The sequence below is a fragment of the Aphidius gifuensis genome, linkage group LG5, assembly GCF_014905175.1.
Source record: "Aphidius gifuensis isolate YNYX2018 linkage group LG5, ASM1490517v1, whole genome shotgun sequence".
NCBI classification, from domain to species: Eukaryota; Metazoa; Arthropoda; class Insecta; order Hymenoptera; family Braconidae; genus Aphidius; species Aphidius gifuensis.
In genome coordinates this window covers 20,179,389-20,200,447 of record NC_057792.1, presented here as the reverse complement: position 1 = coordinate 20,200,447, position 21,059 = coordinate 20,179,389, and the positions used below count along the sequence as shown (strand labels likewise).

At 25.2% G+C, this 21,059-nt stretch overlaps 4 protein-coding genes across 5 annotated transcripts; 1 reads left to right on the top strand and 3 right to left on the bottom strand.

The window, feature by feature from the left end:
• Positions 1-911: 911 nt before the first annotated feature.
• On the bottom strand, positions 912-5,888 carry LOC122858404 (UHRF1-binding protein 1-like). The gene is made up of 3 exons (XM_044161283.1): positions 5,655-5,888; positions 4,370-5,571; positions 912-4,293 (listed from the first exon to the last, which is right to left on the bottom strand). The coding sequence occupies exons 1-3, from the start codon at positions 5,696-5,698 to the stop codon at positions 1,535-1,537; spliced, it is 4,005 nt and encodes a 1,334-aa protein (XP_044017218.1). The 5' UTR covers positions 5,699-5,888; the 3' UTR covers positions 912-1,534.
• A 206-nt stretch (positions 5,889-6,094) lies between these two features.
• On the bottom strand, positions 6,095-14,157 carry LOC122858403 (polypeptide N-acetylgalactosaminyltransferase 5). 2 transcript variants are annotated; one of them, XM_044161282.1, is made up of 8 exons: positions 13,568-14,157; positions 11,685-12,478; positions 11,049-11,367; positions 10,799-10,976; positions 8,943-9,123; positions 8,283-8,521; positions 8,071-8,205; positions 6,095-7,709 (listed from the first exon to the last, which is right to left on the bottom strand). In XM_044161282.1, exons 2-8 carry the CDS (start codon positions 12,280-12,282, stop codon positions 7,560-7,562), a joined length of 1,800 nt encoding a protein of 599 aa, XP_044017217.1. In that variant the 5' UTR covers positions 12,283-12,478; positions 13,568-14,157; the 3' UTR covers positions 6,095-7,559. The 2 variants fall into 2 exon arrangements, with proteins under 2 accessions (XP_044017217.1, XP_044017216.1); XM_044161281.1 differs by lacking the exon at positions 8,943-9,123 and adding an exon at positions 9,864-10,044 and having other exon boundaries at positions 13,568-14,144.
• A 304-nt stretch (positions 14,158-14,461) lies between these two features.
• On the bottom strand, positions 14,462-18,647 carry LOC122858401 (protein SMG7-like). Its single transcript, XM_044161279.1, has 3 exons — positions 18,519-18,647; positions 18,159-18,240; positions 14,462-18,091 (listed from the first exon to the last, which is right to left on the bottom strand). Exons 2-3 carry the CDS (start codon positions 18,188-18,190, stop codon positions 15,268-15,270), a joined length of 2,856 nt encoding a protein of 951 aa, XP_044017214.1. The 5' UTR covers positions 18,191-18,240; positions 18,519-18,647; the 3' UTR covers positions 14,462-15,267.
• Positions 18,648-18,751: 104 nt separating this feature from the next.
• Positions 18,752-21,037, top strand: LOC122858402 (WD repeat-containing protein 43-like). The gene is made up of 3 exons (XM_044161280.1): positions 18,752-19,026; positions 19,110-20,652; positions 20,730-21,037. Exons 1-3 carry the CDS (start codon positions 18,841-18,843, stop codon positions 20,900-20,902), a joined length of 1,902 nt encoding a protein of 633 aa, XP_044017215.1. The 5' UTR covers positions 18,752-18,840; the 3' UTR covers positions 20,903-21,037.
• The last annotated feature ends 22 nt before the right edge of the window (positions 21,038-21,059 follow it).

The following is a 21,059-nucleotide window of genomic DNA, read 5'->3' as shown; positions in this document are numbered from 1 at the left end:
GGAAATATTACTCCGGCATTTCTCCGTTTTTGGCCCGTTTCCGGAGAAATTACTCCGGCATGAGATTGATGGCGGAGAAATTATTCCGGCATGAGATTGATGGCGGAGAAAATTATCAAGTTGGTTAATCTTTGAATTGTTTACATGAGAATTTTTTCTTTTTTTAATTTATAGCCCTGAAAATATATATGGAAATGAAATTAAAAAAGTAATAAAAATTTTATTAATTTATTTAAATATTTCATCACAGTATTTATTGTTTTTTCTTTTAATTAATTAATTATTAGAATATGAATTTACAAGAATAATTGAAAAATTTTTATTATTTCTTTACTTTATGTCTATTAATGACTTTTTTTTTTCTATTTAAAAAGTTTTTTTTTTCTCTTTTTAAATAGAAAGAATAGAGAAAAAAAAAAAATAAAAAAAATTTGATTAATAAAACAAGTCCTATCAGCATGCTTGTAGAAAAAAAAATAATAAAAAAAAACTTAATAATTATAGCCACAAGGGTAAAACGCTGATAGAAAGAAAAACAAATGTACAAAATTAATGTATTAATAATATATTTTTTTTTTTTCTCTTTTTCAAAGCTTAACAATGATGCATTTGATTCAAGCAATTATTTGAATTTAAAAAATCATTTTAACAATAAATAAATGATAATGATGGGATAAATTAAAATTAAAAAAAAAAATGAGCATATGAAACGACAAAAGCTGATAATGGTGATAAATATGTTTGTGCTGTCTAAAATTCATTGTTAAAAAAAAAAAAAAAAACCTTTAAAATTCCTCGATCCATTGAGTCCACATTAAAAAAAAATATATTGCAAAAGAAAAAAGTAATGTCTAATCAGTGATTTTATTAGTTATTATAAAAAAAAAGAAATAATATTTAAACTTGATTTTTTTTCGTCAAAATGTATGTGCATTTTGCTTACAATTTTACCAACAATATTTCGAAAAAATAATTGTCAAATAAACGATAAAATATTCCTTCATCATCAATTATTAGTATTATTATTACGAAAAACACTTAGGTCTATTAATTTTTATTTCTAAAATTGTTTGAATTTTTTTTTTACCAAAACTAATATCGTCCTTTCGTAATTTTTTTATCCAACATGGAAATATGTCTGTTATTTTTTAAAAAAACATTAACAATCAAAAATTTAATTATTAAAAGATTGCAAAAAACTACTAAAAGATATTTAAAATAATTAAAAAACGAAAAAAAGAAAAAAAAAAAAATCTGAGAACCTGTTGTTATTATTATATTGCAATTATTGTACTTATCAATGCCAACAGCAATTTATAGCAACAACAATGTTGATAACATGATATGTCCAGCTGGTATTTAAACTAATGCATAGATGAAAAAAAAAAATAGAATTATCAATAGCTTAATAAACTGGAACCATCAGTTAAAATTATTGCTTGTAGATAAATCAATGTAAATCAACAAAACATGATTATTCATATCATGATTTAGTACGACTACAACAACTTGAACAATCTAAAATACTGGTTTGCTATCTTTTCATTGACCATGATGATCTTCCACTGTTGGCATTTGTTTTATTTAATTGTTGCTGTAAAACAGCTGTTGTTTCTTGTAAAACTTGTTTTTCTTTTAACAATTCAGCAATTAAATTTTGTGCACTAGTTAATTTCAATTTAACATTATCAAATTCATCCTGATTACGTTTTAATTTATTATTTTCTTTTGATAAATTTTCTAATGCACAAAGTCTACGTGTTAGCTCATTATTATTTGTCTGTAATTGACATGTCAATTTTCTAAGATTTATCAATTCAATTTCAGTCTCATAACTCGAACAATTCTTGTCAATATTATTCCTTAAATTATCAAATTTATCAGCTGCATTTAGTTGAAATATTCCTGACTCATTTCTTGATACATTGAGATTTGAAATATCAAGATTAATTGGTACTGGTCCAGGTGATGTTATATTTGTACATGGTCTATCTTCATTGAGTTTAATTTTAGTATTTTCAATGAATATTTCCATTGGTAATGGATCTGGTATAACTTCATCCTCAACAAGATCAATTAATCCAATCAATGAACTCATTGACATTGTCAAATTAACATCATCAATCTTAGCTTTTAAATTATTATCAAAAAGTGCCATTAAACTATTAGCATCTGATTTCTTTTTTGCATTTTTAATATCCTCAATTTGAACACCGCTTTTTATATCACGAGTTAATCTTATTTTTACACATGTATTACAATCAACATTTGATTGTTGTTTTTCACTCCAACCTTTTGAACGTGATGTAAATTTTTTTTGTATTTCATTCCATGGTATAGATGATGATTCTTTACAATCAATTTTATCTAATTGTACTTTAATTGCCGTTGAAAAACCTAAACTTTGTTGTACAACTTGAATTTTAAAAAGTTCAAATTTAATTGCTGATGAAATATCATTTTTTTTACAACTTGAATCAATTGATTTATCATTATGTGTTTCAATGAATTCTTCAATGACTTCAGATGCTTGTTCAACTGGTGTTATACCAGTTGTATTTATACCTGTAAATGTTGTATCAATATTATCATCTTCAAATGTAACAACAACATAATTTTCACTATCAGAACTTAGGTCACTTCTCATTGATACAGTATCACTACTTCCATCTTCTGGCAATGGATTTAATGCTGAATCAATTGACGTTATAAAATTAGCAAAACCTTTTTTCATTGATGAAATACCAGCATTAAAATTATTTGTCATTGGTGTATTATCAGTTTTATTTTTAATTTTTATATTTTTATTTAATAAATCAAATTCATCGGAATTTGAATGATTAATTTTTGTTTGTAAAAATTCAATTGATGGTTCTTTTTGTGTTTCACATTTTAAATTTATTACTGGTTCTTCTATTGGCTGAATATTTGTCATTGATGAAGCTTCATATTGTGGTGTTAAAACTTTATCAAATGTAAATTGTTTTGGCTCAAATTCAAGTTCAACAATTGTTTTTTGTTTATCATTTTTATTAACAGCTTCATCAGTTATACTTGATGTATCAATTGATTCTAAATTATCTACTGTTTGTGATGGAATTATAAGTGTAACTTCAATTTGTGATAATAATCCACCAAATATAAAAGCACCAGATTCAGTATTTAATATTTTATTTGAATCAACAATTAAAAATGTACTCATTTCCGATATTTTTTCAAGCTCACGAAGAAGAAATAATAATTGATAATGATCAATTTGAACAGACACAAGATTTTTAATATAAGCTATAGCATGAATATCCTCAGCTTTATTTGATGATGTATTTGTTGCTGTATGTAACCACAGTGTTACGGGGAAAGGATCCAAAAAACATAAAGGTCGATTAATTCCAATACTATGAATACCATAAAAATCAGCCCAAACTGGCTCAAAATTACAACACCATACATCTTTTGAATCTGTCCATAAAAGTTTTCTTTTTAATTGTGATATTAAATCATTCATTGTTGATGGATTATCATCATCATCTTGACAATCACGTACACCATCAGTACCAGATGAATGATTTATTAATTTTTCAGTTATAACATTATAATCATTTGCTGTACTTGGAAATTCAGTTGTATAAAACATTTGTCCCATTTGAAATGCATTAAGACATTCAGCTAAATTTGCTCTTGATGATTTATCACATGTTCTTACATTTGTTATTGATACACGTGATGTTTGTATGTGCATTGATTTTGGTCTATCACGTTGATTTTGATAATCAATTTGTGTTTCAAATATTATTCTTGGTAATATTGCTTCTAATTTAACATCAAAATATGCCAAGCTATTTGTTGTATTATTATTTGTGCTATTTGTCAGTAAAGATTTATATAAATTAAGTACAAATGAATTTAACCAAAGACAACTGTATACATCATAATTTATCTTTACTGGATTAACTTGAATGTAAAATTTTGGTGGTGGTAATGGAAATGATATTTGTCCTGGAATGTAATAGTATGTAAATTCAGAATGAACAATCATAACATCTTCAGGAAGACACAATTTTTCTCTATCACCAGCTATGAATTCTTTTGTTTTTGGTTTTCTTGTTGATGTTGTTACTTTGTAAATTGTAAAATCATGTATTCTTATGATAATACAAGTTGTCATTAACGTTGACAATTGTTCAATAGCTAAATTTTTAAAATCATTACTACTGCTATTATTTTTTCCACCATCAGCAAGAAGTGGATAGCTTGATTTTCTTTTTTCACACCACTGTGATTGTTCATGATTACCTGAAAAATAAAAAAAAGTAAAATAAATACAAATGCATATTTAAAATTAATACTCTAATATAATTTTTTTAATTACTTTGATGATAAGTATTTTGTTTTGAAGATGAGGTAATTTTAAATTCATCAATATGATCCATAAATTGATTGCGAAATAAATTATATGATTGACGTAACCATTCAGCATGTGGTGTTGAATTTTCTTTATATTTTGCCCAATGTTTTCTATCAGCAAGTGCCAAATGATACGGATAATAATCAATTTGAAATTTAACTAAAGATATTTGTAATGCTCCACCATTTGTTAATTCAGGATGTGATGAACGACCAGATCCTGGATCATCACATAAATGTAAATCAATTCTTTGTGAAAAAAAATGATAAGAAGTTTCAACAACATCATATCTCATAAATATTTTAGATATTGGTGTTAGACATTCAATTTTATCACGTCCTTGTTGTGATATTTGAGCTTGATATTCTGGTAATACTTCAATTTTTCTAGCTGCTTTAATTTTTCTTTCTAATAATGTTGCTTTTTCAATAAGACCAGTTAATGAATCAACAAAATATAATGCTGCTTTTAATTGTGAATCAGTTAATACCCATAGCAAATCATCTAATATTAATATAAGTCTTGATCCCATAACAAAACAATCAGATAAACGTTTTTTAATTGTTATACGACATCTTGCTTGATTTGTTAATAATCTTAATGGTGTTAATTCAGTATCTTCAGTACTACGTGCTTCAATTCTAACTGTTTGCCATTCAAGTTCTTTAAATATAAGTAATTGTCCTCTATCAGTATCTTTAACTTTTGTCATTCGTAAATCAGCACGTTGCCAAGTTGGTGATTTTGATTCAAGTATTATTCTTGATATTTGTACTGATGCAATAAATGTATGACTTTTAAATGTAACAACAGCTGTATTAACATTAACAGTTATACCATCAATAACTTTATGTATAAATGAATATTTTGTTGTTCCTGGTAATGATGATGATGATGCATCATTTGATGATGGATTTCTTAAATCATCACATGTTACAACTTCAACAATAACTTCATCTAAATTTAAACATATTGGTACACTTTTAAGCTTTGTCCATTGTACACGTATTGTTACTTTATTACACCATGCACTTGTTATTTTTAACCAACTTGGAAGTTCTAATAAATCAGTCAATACTGATTCATCAAGTTCTAAATTTGTTAGCTCTCCTTCACCACGTAGTGTGCTAATATTTATTTTGTCAACAGAAAGATTTTTAGTAAATCTAAAAAAAACAAATAAAGAAATTATTAAAATTTAATTGATATGAATAATAATTATATTTTAATAATAAAGTAGTAAACAAACCTTGACAGATGTTTTAATAGTTGATTTTTTATTATTGATACCATTGTTAACAATTAAATTTGTAATTACGTCTCAATTAAATTATAAATTCATAAAACAAATACACTATACACATTACAATCTAATAATGTTTTTTTTTGGTTTATTGCACATTTTTTTATCAGGGTTTGTATAAGCAGTAGAGATTAGCAGTTGTTAGCAGTCTTGTTCATTTTGTAGATTGACCAAGTCACCAAAGTAGACGTGGGTTGAGATTGGTTGAGACATATATAATGGCCGCCAATTGGCGCGTTATTTTAAATTGGTTAAATATAAAAAATAAAAATAATTGAAATTTATTTATAAAACTTTTAGAATAATTATATTGGGTTGTTGTTTAAATAATAAATTTATAATTTTGTGAAATTGTTATTTAGAAATAAAGATATAACAAAATAATATAAATTTTTTAAATTTTACTTTATTTATAAAAGATTAATTATCATTTTTCTATAACAAAATTGTTGTAATAATGTTTGATATTAAATCTCTGTACACAAGCTTGAATAATTTGTGAAATTAATTCACATTAATGTACATTATATACTAGCGATAGAGAAAGATATATTTATTTATTTTGCATCAAATGTTTTGCATAATTTCTTTTAAAATTAAATTAAATACTGCCATATTGTTGTACTTTTTTGTTTATATATTATAAAAAAAATGTTAGTATGGATTTATCTTGACGTTAAAAATCTTAAAACAATTAAAATATACAATGTGAATTTACAATAATTTCATTTGATTTTATTTAGAAATTTATTGTTCATTTTTTGTTGTTCTTTTTTATCTTTCAACTGGGTACTTTTGTTTCTTGATTTTACAACTTAATAATTGACAATTTGGCAGCATTTATTTAACTATTTTTATATCCCCAAGTTAATAATATATTTTTAATGAATTTACAAAACGCAAACACTTGTAACAAAAATTGTTTCTTTTCTTCTAATATGTTTACTCAATTTGATGATGTACAAAAATAAATACTGTCACCTTAACACAAAGCTATATTTTTAAACTTCAATAATTCAATGCACTCATTCCATACAAAAATTATGTAGACAATATTTAAATATTAAAGAACTCAGTCAATAAAATTTCCTTTCTTTTTTTACATGAGGACGGAGTAAATTATTATATATATATATTTTTTTTTTCAATTTATCATCCAGTAGTCAAAATTAATAATCAAATTATTAAGTACAGTTGTCCATATTTATAATCGTGAAAAAATTCAAATTTTTTTAATGTGATAACTAGATAACAAAAAAGAAAAAAAAAAAAAAAATGCAATTGAATATGGATCATTAAAAATCAATATTTATTTTAATATTATTAAAAAAATTTATATATTTAAAAATCTTATAAAATTAAGCAATTATTATTATTGAAATGTTTTAATGTAATATCTATTTGACTCATTGCACTTTTCCATTATGAATTTTAAATAGATAATTTATGTTAATAATAATTCAACAATGATTTGATATGCATTTTTTTATCTATCTTTGAAAAACAAATATTTTATTTAGACTATCGTATATAAATCTACATACTGTAGAGATAAATGTAATTTATAAAAGTGGTATTATTTTTTTTTATGGTCATTTTATGTACAATAATGCTATTTAAAAAAAAAAAAAGGAAGGCATTACATACTCTACCCTGGAATGTACCCAGTATTTGCAGGAAGAAGAAAAAATATTCATCATAACTAATCAACAAGTTGAAATAAATCATTCACACAAAATACACTCAATTTATCACGCTCTCAAAGTTATTCAAGGACTTGCCTTGGTATTAGAATTTGATAAAATACATTAACAATTATTGCGTGAAATATTACACTTGATTAATCAAGTATTAGCTTGCTTGCCATTTAAATTTACTTTGCATTATCCATTTTTGTCGAAGTGCATGAGTATCACATGGTGACAATACAGGCATTGATGAATCTCCTGTTTTTGGTATTGTTAAACAATAACCAGTGTTGTTGTGTTTAATCATCCTTGTCTGTAAAATAACAATTTAAATTAACAGTTAAATACAGTGTCTTTTTAATTAAAAAAAATAGTTTTTTTAAAATAATTATTAATAGCAAAATAGCCATAAAAAACAAGACAATTAACTTTATTTAAAATCAAAATTTAATTGTTTAAAAAAAGGCAAGAAATTATTTTAATTATAGAATTTAAAAAACCACAAATTAAAAATATTATTTTACTCTAGTAAGTATTTTTTTTTTCTGTTAATAATCATAATTTACGGTTGTAATATTTTCATTTAAAAAATATCAAAATGTATGTTTGACATTGACATATTATTGATGTAAAAATATTATAGCTTAATTTGATTTATTATTGATGTTACTTACATCTTTATCATATGTCCATGCTTGATTTCCGCTCATTCCATGACAACGTACAATTTTAACTGGGCCTTGTGCACTTGCTGCATCAAGACACATGTCATCAGACATAATTTGATTTCTTTTTGTGTAAGCAAACACCTGTAAATAATTTTTTTTTTTATATAACAAAAGTTTGTTATTTATAAAAGACTTGATATTAAAAATAAACTACTCACTTGATTACCACCTAGACCATGACAATGACTCAGGCCAACATTTTCATTTGTTCGTCTACCCATTGTATCTAAACAAGTTCTCATTTCAATATTTTTAACATCACCCAAGTAATAATAATCCAGTGGCATTGGTGATTCAGGATAAATATTTTCCAAATACCATCTAAAACTTTTACACTTAAGATTTTCTCGTAATTCAATTCGTTTCGAAACATCACCAACAGGCACATTACGAGCTCCTGTAAAACATAAAAAATAATAAATACAAAAAAAAACAAATAAATAAATATTAAATACATTTTAAATATCTTACAAAATTGTTGATGCGCATAGTCTATAAAAATTAGGTGTTTGTGTTACAATAATAATAAATGATAATAAATAAAATTAAAATATAAAAGCGTGCTAATAAAGCTAAACAATAAAATAAAATATATAAAAACGGGTATCTGATAAAATATTCAACCAATTATAATGTGTTTTTTTTTTAGCCAATTCGTGCCAGCACAATCCAATTTCGAAAACATGCCAATAGAAAAAAAAAAAAAAATCAATGATAATTGCAGTTTTTGTTGTTGTTGCTGTTAAACTAGTTGTATTTTAATTTTGTGCATTCATATGGTGCATTTGTTTTTTATTTTGATGGTTGTTAGTGGCTACCTGGATTAATGTTGTAATAGAAGTACTTCCATTGATCCAACCATACTTCAGCAAGACGGGCATTGTTGTGATTAACAATTTTACTCGTACCACCAGGAAAAGTGTACGGTGTTGATTTACGAAAAACATGTCCAACATGAGAGCAAGTTGCTATTTCCAATGACCCACCACACATCCATATCTAACCAACTCAATTTAGTTAATGGGTTAAGATTAACTAGATTTTAATTAATTATTGTTATTCAAAAATAAAATATGTAAATGCTAATTTTTATTTCTTTTTGGCGAATGGTTTTTTTTTTGTTAATTTAATGATGATTATTAATTAAGGATTAAATACAAGCAATTAGGTAAATATATTATCAGTTCAGCAGTAGTCTCTGTTGATTATACCTTGAAATAATTAAATGTAATTAAATAATTATTGAATTTATAAATTCAAGTTAGTCGGATGGATGAGTGGTTAAAACGACAATAATATTCAAGCCATTAATTATGCCTGACTGATAAACACATTAAAACATTAATATTAAAATTAAAATTTTAAAAACAAAAATTACAATCTGAAAATTAAAGCTGAATTAATATAAATTTTTTGTTGATTATTTATCATTGTATCAACATTGAAAACAAAATATCAGATACCCGTTTTAATGGAAAATTTTTTAAATTTTTTTATCATTAATTATGGTAATTTTAAAAGTAAATATTACTTTTTTTTTTTTTATCTTATTTTTTTAAGTAAATTAATATTGTTAAAAAGAATGTAGAAATTTTTTTTTAAATGAAATTAAATATGTAATTTTTAGATATTTAAAAATAAAAAAAAAAATATGCGCGATGAGCAAACAACAATTATTCTTTTTTTTAAAAAATGTTTTTCTTTTTGAAGACATTGTGCAATTTTTTTGTAAGTCTAACCTGGATTCATTGCATAGTAAAAGTCTCTCCACTCATCCATCCAGACCTCAGCAACTCTAGCAGCATTGTGAAGTACAATCTTGCTGACACCACCAGGAAATGTATATGGAGATTTATCACGAAAAACATGTCCAACGTGTGAACAAGGAGAAATTTCTAATATACCTCCACATTGCCATACCTAGAATCAACTTACAATTTCACGAAAAAGGATAATAAAAATATAAAATTAATTATAAAATTACTACGTCAATAAAACTGTCAAATAAATAATGTTATTTATCAAAAAAAAATTCAATAAATCAACAAGATAATTTAATTTTAAACCAAAAATTAAATCCTTTTAAAAATTTAATTATATTTTCAAGTTTTAATTATTTATTCTACTTTATTTCTTCATTTTTTTGATGAAAAAATAAATTTAATTACTACAAATAATTATCACCTGGTTGTAATTTAAATTTGTGTTAAAAAAAATTATTAAAACTTGCCAAGAAAATTATTTAAAGTCACGTTATTATAAAAATATAAAAAAATATTTTAAATTGTACTTTGATAGTTTAGCATGACTTGCTAAATAAATATTGACTCGGTGTTTAATTTAAAATCATCCCTGCTCCAATAAACACATTATTTGACAGTTTTTCTTTGCATAAAGTACAACCGTTATACCTGACTTTTGCAATTACAAACTGACCGTTATTTAAATTTTTAAAAAAACAAAATATCATTGTAAAATTATCAACAAACAAATCTAAAAAATAATAAATATTTACAATTTCCTAAAAGAAAAAAAATAGTAAAATCACAAAAAAAAAAATCATGATAATTTAAATTAAATTTAGTATTTCTTTTTGCTGATAAATCAATAATAAAATTACAATTTAAAAATAAATGCTTAAAATTAATAATTTTTTAAAAATAATTCAACTCACCCTGAAGCTCATCTCGAGATTTTCACCACCCCAAATATCCATACCTTCATCGTACGATCCCAATTCATAGAAATAATCTTTATCGATTGAAAATAAACCACCAGCCATTGTTGGTGTTCTCAATGGTGCTGTTCTATCATTATTACGTCTATCCATTTCTCGTTGTGCAACACGATACCTAATTAAATTATTTATTAAATTACAAGGTAAAAATTAATGATGAAAATAGAAAGAAAAATGAAAAATTTACCATCTAAAATTGAGTTTCCAATTGAAGCCACCCCATGTCATATCAGATGCTGTTATATATTCAAAAGTATCATCACTAATAACATCAATAATTGGACAAACAACTGTTTTTCTATTTTCAACAATTCTTGATAATAATGGTTCAAGCCAACCCTCTGTGCATTCACAGTGAGCATCTAAAAATGTTATAACTTGACCTTTTACATGTTTTGCACCAAGAAGACGTGCTCTAATAAGACCAGAACGTTTTTCTGTTCTATAAACATAAGTTGGAACTGGTAAAGTTTTAACAATATCTTCAAGATCTTGTTTAAGATGTTCTGAAATAATAAATATATATATTTAATATCCAACACTTGTTCCATCAAACAACTCACATATTACAAACAACAACAAAAGAAATACTTATGTTTAAATTTATAATAACTCTAGATAATGCAGCTTTAAATTTCAGATACTTATGTACTTGTTAGAAGAAGAAGAAGAAGAAGAAGAAAAAAGATCAAAGAAATAGAATGAAAAAATAAAAATAACACAAGCCTTTAACAAGCACTCAAGGTTCACTGATGAACCTATAAAATGAATGTAATTTATAATAATAAAATTGTTAAAAATATAATAGCAATATGTTGATTACCTCTGTCACTTGCATCATCAACAAGTATAACTTCTTTAAGTAAAGCACGTGGTGATCTATTAATGACAGACCAAACAGTACGTAATAATGTACTCCATGCTTCATTATGAAATACAATAACAATACTTGTTGTTGGTAAATATTTTGGATATTTTTTAGATTTACAACCTTCTAAACGTACGTCTTTTAATGAACGATTTAATGCAATCATATCACTAGCCATTAAATTAAATTGATTTAATTTAAACAGTTCTTGTTGTTTAGCACTTTCTTCTGGTGGTATTTCAACAGCAGCACCTAATGCACCAGGTTTATCTTTACTTTCACGTATTACTTTTGCTGGTCTCCATAATTGTAATTCAAATTGTTTATAATGATAACGATCATGTTTTGTTGATGATTCAATGTCATTTTTTAATTCAGCAAAATTAATATTGTCATTTTCATTTGTTGTTTGTTTATTGTCAGTACAACCCCAGCCATTGCTACTAATACAATCTGAGTATAACATTAATACAATAACATCAACTAAAAACCATACCATTGATGTCAATAATATTACTTGACATGTATGAATACGTATTTTTGATCGAAACATATTTAATAATTTACTTTGTTTTTTCTTATTTTTAATTATGGAAAATTTAATTTCATTCCTTTTTAATTTTTATAATGAGTGTTTATTTTTTTTCTTGCTAACTGCTGATTGTGATTTTTTTTTTTGCACACATAAATCTGATTAATACAACTTTTTGTAATTTTGATTTGTCATCATACACCGAGCAAGTCAATAACTGAAACAAAATGAAAAATAAAAAAAATTGTTACAAGGTTATATTTACATGATTAATTGGTGATAATTTTTTACAATTAAAATATATTATTTATAGGATTAAATAAACTTTGATAAAAGCTTATTAATTATTGTTAAAAAAAAAATAAATAATTATCCATAAATAAATATTTTAGATAACGAAAAAAAAGTAAATAAATTTTACTAAAAATTAGCAGAAAAATTGTCATTTGTTTTTACAATTTATGCTGATAAAATTAATTACTATAATTAATTAATAATAATAATTATTAAAAATCTAAATAAATAATTATATATTTAATTTAAAAAATATAAATAATTATTTTTATTAAATCTAGCATAATAATAAAATTTTAAAAAATATTTCAATTGCATCAGACCGAGGTCAGTTATCTTCTTGATTTTTTTTTTTTCTATTCGACAGATTGCATTGCAAGTAGGTAAAATTATAATAACAATAATGTGTATAAAAGAAAGAGATAAATAATCAAGAGAAAGAGGATAAAAAATTGTTAATTATGTTTGTTAACGCATCGACCTATGACGTTCCAGTCACATCACAATTTTTTTTTCATTTTGAAGAAACATTGACATAGAGCTATCCAACATGAATAAAAATAGAAAAAAAAATAATCTAATTTATTTAAAATTAATTAGCTGTAATAATAGAATAAATTTGTAATAAAAATAATTAATTTTGATGGTTTTTTACCGGTGTTAAAACTGTTTGAAAATCAAATTTGTAACCGTTATTTATTGAACATGCCAAATTGCCAACTCGATGAACTTTTGATAGTCCCACCCCAAAATTAACACACGTAAGCATAAATAATGAATAAAAATCAAACTTAATTTTATTAAATATAATTATGTATAATATAGTATTGCAGAGTTTAGTAAAAATTGGAGTAAATTGTGTTGTTTAAAGCCTAGTTGATAGGTCATCATCATCATCATGTTTTCATGTTGTTTTTTGTTGAATTTTAATCATCCAATTGAAGATATAAACAATGGAGATAGTGAGGATTAATTAATATATTTAAGGAATATATTTTAAAAATTAATTTACCTGTAGTTTTGATGATGATGATGCGATTATTCACGGGTGCACATTATGAAGTGTCTAGTATCCATTAACATCTGTGTCAGTGACACTACACGTTGCTACACGTCACTTGTAACTATTGTCTATTATTCCATCAAAACTATCAACACTAGATAAATAGATGAAAAATATATAACCACAATGTATACAGTATATATTTCTTTAAAAAAAAAATTTCCAATAGGAAAGACTGAAAGTGTATTATGAAAGTAAACGACGTGGGTACCACGTCCCCACTAGTCCCCACCAGTTGTCAATCGTCATTATGATGATGATGATGATGTGAATGTCCGTTTACAAAGTATCATTTTGACCAATGGTATTGAAGATGAGATTTACAACACATACACGCATGTGCAGTTGGAATCTGGTTGATGAAATTGATGGAGAACAGGAGAATAAACTTGATTTTAAAATGAATAAAAGCATCAGGTATCAATCAATGAAGGAGGATTAAAATTAGATGATTGATAATTTAATTAAAGTGTCCAACTGTCCACCACTGTCTACTAAGTAAAAAGCTGATATATTTTTCTTTTGATATCACTGGACAATCTAGTTGTTTTTGGTTGTACTAGGAACAAGAGTTTGAATGCACTCTTTAAAGTTTAGATGAACATAATTATAATTAGATTTTAATAATAATTTTTATTATAATTATAATAATGATTATTTGAAAAAAGTAAAATTTAATTGTTTTTGTATTTTAGTTAATTTTTAGGACAATTTTTCGTTACTTTTAACTGCTAGAAACAGATAGGATGAAATCGAAATAATTATTCTATTGTAAAAATGACATGGTACTTTTCGATTTATAAAATTGATATTTTTACTAAAAAAAAAAAAAAACTCCCATGATTATTTTCTTTTACAATTCTAAAAAACATTTATTTAATTTTCAAGTTAATTTTTATAACAATTCTTCGCTCCATTTAGTTGCTAGAAATAAATCGAAACAACAGAAATTTTCGACGAAAAAAAATGTAAAATTAATCTAAAATTATTTATAATTCTATTATTAATTTTTTTTATCTCAATATTTATTCAACATTGCATTTTGCCACAAGGCTATTTCGTTATTACACGAAAATTTCGACAAATTTTTAATAATAAGATTTTATATCAAATACACTTTAAATATTTTACGTCAATTTTTATTAATTTTTTTTTCATCTAATTTTTAACAAATCTTGATTACTTTTGTTGCCTAATTTATCTTTATTTTTTTTTTACTTAAATCCACGACTCGAATTAATTTTTAAAATGAAATTTCGATTATAGTTTAGAAGCTTGATAATTGAGTGGTCAATTATTGTCAAATAAATAATTATTAAGACAATACAATAATATATTTTATCGACACATGTTTCTGACAGTATCTGCTTGACTTCTTTGCTTCTGTTTTTCAAACATCACATATTACATTGTCATACATGAATTTTTTAAATACGCAATATGCTTCTTTGAGATTTTTTTTTTTTATTTCTTCTATCTCAAGCCGAATTGGTATTAATTGTTTTTAAAAAATAATTTTATTAAACCGTATTATTTTTTCAGTATATCTTTGCAATATTTAATTTCCATCAAAACCATTTTTCATTATTTTTTTTTAATTAAATTTTCTTGTTCAGTTTTAATATCCAATATCCAAATAATAATCATTCTCAAGTACCACCTTCTCTCAGTGATTTTTGTTGTTCTAAAAGTCTTTCCAATGGTGAAGGTCCAGGACCAGACCAAAGACTTTGTTGGCTGATTTTATCTTTTGGTTGTTCTTGACCAAAAATAATTGAATTTTGAATTGCATTACCCCAAGAATTACCACTAAATAATGAATAAGTATTTGTGATATTTGAAACATTGGAATATTGATCAGATGAAATACCATTTGTGTTGTTTTCTTTGGTTTCAAATTGTTTATTATTTGAATGATTTTTATCATGAGAAGAACCTTCACCAATTGGACTGTGTTGCCAATTTTGATTGGTTTCATTATTCAATGATATTGCTGGATCAATTAAATTAATATTATCTGTATTCCACCATGTTGCTGGTGGTTTTGGTGGCTGTGTATCATTCCAAACATTAAAATTTGTTGCTTCATAATTTTTAAATACCACTGGATTTAATTGTTGGTGACAAGATTTTGATGATGGTAACAATGACGATGACAACGATGAAGAGGACGATGACAATGATGACACAGATGACGATGATGATGTTGCAGGTTCACATGATTGATTTGTAAATGTATAATTTGTTGGTATATTTTGTGATGATCCTTTGGGTAAATTCATCACATTATTTGAATCAATTTGTATATTTTTTTGCTGTTGTTGTTGATGATAAACATTAGCATCTGCAAATTGTAAATTGTCACACATTGAGAGTGGATTATTTTGATGAAAATTATTGCCAGGTGTTCGTTCAAATGAGGAATATTTTTGTACTGGCTGTTCATTATTAAAATCTTGGATTTTAAAATTACTCATTGATGGTATTGAATCATTCAATTGAAAATTACTTGGTGTCTCATTGACATTGAACAAATGTGAATTATAATCAGTACATAAAGCACCAGATGCTTGATTATTTTTACGTTGTTTTGTATCAATTTCAGCTGTTTGTGTTACACAATTTTTTGTTGGATTATCAATGATTTTTATTTCTTCACAATTAGCTGGTGAAATATTTGAAAATTTAACTTGTTTTTGTTCTGTTTCAGTTCTTCTTAAAATTGCTTGCATTGCAATATTTTGACGTGTTTTTTTAGTCGATGGCAAACTATCAGATGAAGCTCTACGATCAGTATCAATGTTGCTATAACAAGTACTACGTTCAAGTGAACTTTGTGGCTTTAAAATTCCAACTTTTTTATCAACCAATACTTGCTCATCTGTTGATGTCTCTCTATTACCAATTTTCTCAGCAACAATACCACAATTTTTTGGCTCTTCTTTAGTTAAATTTAAATCTTCAAGTTTAATTTCTTGTTCAATATCGTCTTCAGGAATAATATTTGAAGTAAAAATAAATTTACCATTGCTTTCATCAGTACAATTATAATTTATCAATGTCGATTCATTAATTTTATACTGTGCTAAATATTTACCATGATTCAATAATCTTACAGCTCTTATTTTATTAATTACTTCTGAATCTTTTTCCAAATTATTACTACTAAATCTCAGTGTCTCAAAGCTTTTTTCAATTGGAAGAAAACCTTGTACAATACGATCTTCTGGTAGTGGAATTTTTTTAAACTGTTCATACTCAAAATCACCAATATAATCTTGAATAAAATTTAAAAGTACACAAAAATTTGGCCAAATTTGTGAATGTAATAAAAATGAATGATCATTAAGAATATCTGGCTGTAAGCAAATCCAATCAAGATAAAGTTTTATTGCTGGTAATGCTAGATAATCACAATGATAATTATTCATTTTATTAACTGGAAATAACAAAGCAGCTAAATTTCCAGCAATAACATTTAAAACACAATTTCTTGATACAATTTCATCTGAACTTAGCTGTTCAATCTTCAATAGATCCAATGATGATTCACTTGGTTTACCAGCAATATGATAAATAGCATAAATATTTATAATCAACATTTGAATAAGTCGTGATGAATCAAAGCTATTATTTTCAATAATCTTTGTTAAATTTTTAGTCAGTAATTTAATGTAACTCTTGGCTTCATTTAAATTACCTAAATTATGTAAAATTCCATGAAATTTTAAGAATAAAATAACATATTCATGACAATTTAATATTGAATTATGATAGCTTTTTGTTGAACTTTCATTAGCTGCTGATAGTAATGTTTTTGATAAATTAGTTGATGCTACTGGAAATGGATGTTTAACAGAAACAGAACGTACATAATAAAATACAGTACCAAGTTTATTACCACGTGATGCTTCAAGTAGTGCTAATTGATTATATGGTTGTCCACTTGATGGTGATAATGATACAGCATGACGATAAAATAATTCAGCTTGTTTATATTGATTTCTATAACGTGCAATATCACCCAAATGTACAAGACAATATTGGCATACATAAAAACATGATGATTTATGTGGTTTTTTAATATTTTCAATTTCTTTCCATGGTGATATACAACCATAAACATAACTTTTACGACGAAATGGTAAATCAAGATCAAATGCTGTACATATTTCTTGTAATAAAGTTAAATAAAAACCACTTGCTGCTTCTAAACACCAGCTTAACATAACTTGACATTCTGATCTTTTTGGATTTATACGATCCTTTGTTTGACACTGTAACATGTCTATGTAATTTTTGAAACCAAGACTCCATAATTCTTGTTCAACTTTTTTATCAAGTGCATATTCTAAATCAAGTATTAATACTTGTTGATATATTTTTTGTAATTGTTGTTGACATACCCAAGCTTCATTATCATTTAATAAATCTTTACAATGTTGAATTTTATCTTTTAATGGTTCAGCTTTTCTGTAATTTATACATATTGATATTAATTTATATTACAATTTTATTTATGTTTAATAAATTAACTTACTTGAGAGCCTGAGCTGCTGCTTGAAGGCGCATGTCTACTTAGCTTCCCAGCACTTCCCAGTGTATAAAAATACTTGTTTAACCTACACAAAAAAAATTAAAATTAAACTATTAAAATACAGAAAATAAAAATATACCATATAAATATTAAACAATAAAAAAATATTATTTATATTTAATATTAAAAAAATAAATATAATTTTTACAAAAGGTTAAAATACATAGATGAATTTTCAATAATATTCCATTATTTATTTAACTATAAAAATAATAATATTTAATGTCATTATGACAAGTCATTGTAATGACTATAAAAATTTATTTAATTACAGAGAAAAAATGTTGTAAAAATAATACTCACTGTCACATATTTATACGTACAACAAAAAAAAATTTCTACACAGAAAAAAACACTATTTACTGTATGATTTATCTATGAATCGGAGTAAATCGTTGCTCCTCGTGGTGAAGGGAGCTGGGGGGAAAAGGGGTGGTGAACTATTAAAAAGTATTAAGGTTGTTTACAATTTATTACGAGTGATAGTGTAAATCGATCTTTAATCGAAAACAACGCATGCGTAAATGAAGCTGGCCGTGTATTGTATTTGAGATTAAGGCATGGTAGAAGTACTATTTTTCTAATTATTTTTGTTAAGTGATAAAAAGTTAATTCAAAAAAAAAAATGTCCAATCATTCTGAATTTTCTCCTAATGGAGAATACTGGGCACAATGTAGTAATGATGGTAAATTAAAAATTTGGGAAACATCAACAAGTCGTTTAAAGCAAGAATTTACTCCAAATCTTCACTTGTCATCACCATGCAGTGTTTTAGAATGGCTGATTGTCGGCCAACAAGCTCCCACCACGGTATGCCCATGTGGTTTAATACAAAGTTTTGAGGTTATTGATTATTAAACTAATGCAAAATTATAAATAATATATTTTTTTAGGCATCACCATGGAAAAAAAGAAAAAGGAAATCAGGTGTTATCGAGGATACCGAACAAAAGCAAATAATTGCAATGGGTTCAGTTAGTGGAAAAGTAACACTTTATGATTTATCAACAGCATCAGTATGTAGTATATTAGATAATGGTCATACATCAACAATAACAGCAATAACATGGTCAGCAATAAGTGGTCTATTTACTGCTGGTGATGATCATCAAATAATACAATGGAATATACAAGATAATTGTTTAAAATGTAAATGGACATCTGGAAAAGTTAAAGTAACATCTTTAGAAACATTGAGTGATGGTAAATCATTAATATCAGCTGGTAGAACAATAACATGGTGGAACCTAGATACAAAACAAATTATTGGTACATTTACTGGTCATGCAACACAAATAAATTTATTAAAATCAATTAAAATTGATGATAATAATAGTTATTTAATAAGTGGATCAATTGGTACAAATTATTTATCAGTATGGTCATTAAATGAACCAAAAAAAAATAAAACACCAACAACAAGTTTACAATTAAATGATGATCCAGTATCATTGTCAGTTAAAAATTATGATGATAATTCAACAATAACAATTTTAGCTGCAAATAGATCTGGACAAGTTAATGTATTTAATTATCAACCAAATGGACAAACAATTAAACAATTAAATCCAAGTTTAACTGTTATTATTGCATCTGATTCATCATCATCATTATCAACACCAACACAACAACAAAAAGATTCATCACAAGTACAATCAATACCAATACAAACAGCATGTTTAACTGATGATCAAAAATTATTAATTGCATATGGTAAATTAATTGATTTAACATTTGAAAAATTAACACCAGATTATTCAGATAAAGTACAAAGTTTAATAAGAACAGATGGTAGAAAATTAAAAGATAAAAAAGATGAAAGTATAAGTAAAATTAAAGCAGTTGATACTGATAATGCTGAATATGTAACAAGTGGATTAACAACATTAAATAAAAGAACTAAAAATTCAACTGGTTCACAATTACCATTAAAAGATAGACTGGAAAATTTAAGTTTAAATGTTGAAAATATAAATACAAATGGTAAAACACCAACAAAAGTACATAACATGGCACAATTATTGATACAAGGATTAAATAGTAAAGATAAAACAATATTACAAAATGTATTAAATAATCGTGATGAAAGAATTATTAAAAATACAATTGGTAGTTTACCTGTTCAAGCAATAACACCATTATTGAAAGAGTTGACAGTAATGTTACAGGGTAAAACTTATCCAAGTAGAATTGCTGTAACATGGTTAAAAGCACTTGTACTTTCTCATGCTGGTCATTTGTTATCACATCCAGATATTGGTGAAGCTGTTAGTCCAATTCTTGGTATTATTGATGGTAAATTATCAATTCTATCTGATTTATCAAGATTGAGAGGACGTGTTGCTCTTGTTACTGGACAAATATCACATCTAAATGATAAAGAAAATAAAGAATTTATTGGAGATAATAATTCTACTTATGTTGAATATAAAGATGGTTTGGCTTTTTTATTTTTAATTGTTTTATTTTGTTTGTGATTTTTTTATAACTTAATTTATCGTTTATGATTGTAGGCTCTTCTGATGAGGATGACAGTGATGTTGGTGAGCTAGAAGCTGATAGCTCATCTGATCAAACCTGGGAAGAAAATAGTGATGTTGAAGATCAAGATGATTTAATGGAAAATGGTAAATCTGATGATGATGATGAAGACGACGACGACAATAAATCAATTGCTAGCGATTAAAACAATAAAATCAAAATTATAAATATTTTTTTTTTTTTAAATAAAAATATTACACAATTTAAAATTACTTTTGACAATTAATAAATTAAATTAAACACATTTACATTGTCTCAGGGTTTGATAATAAATATTTAAAAAAAAAAATAAAAAATGCATC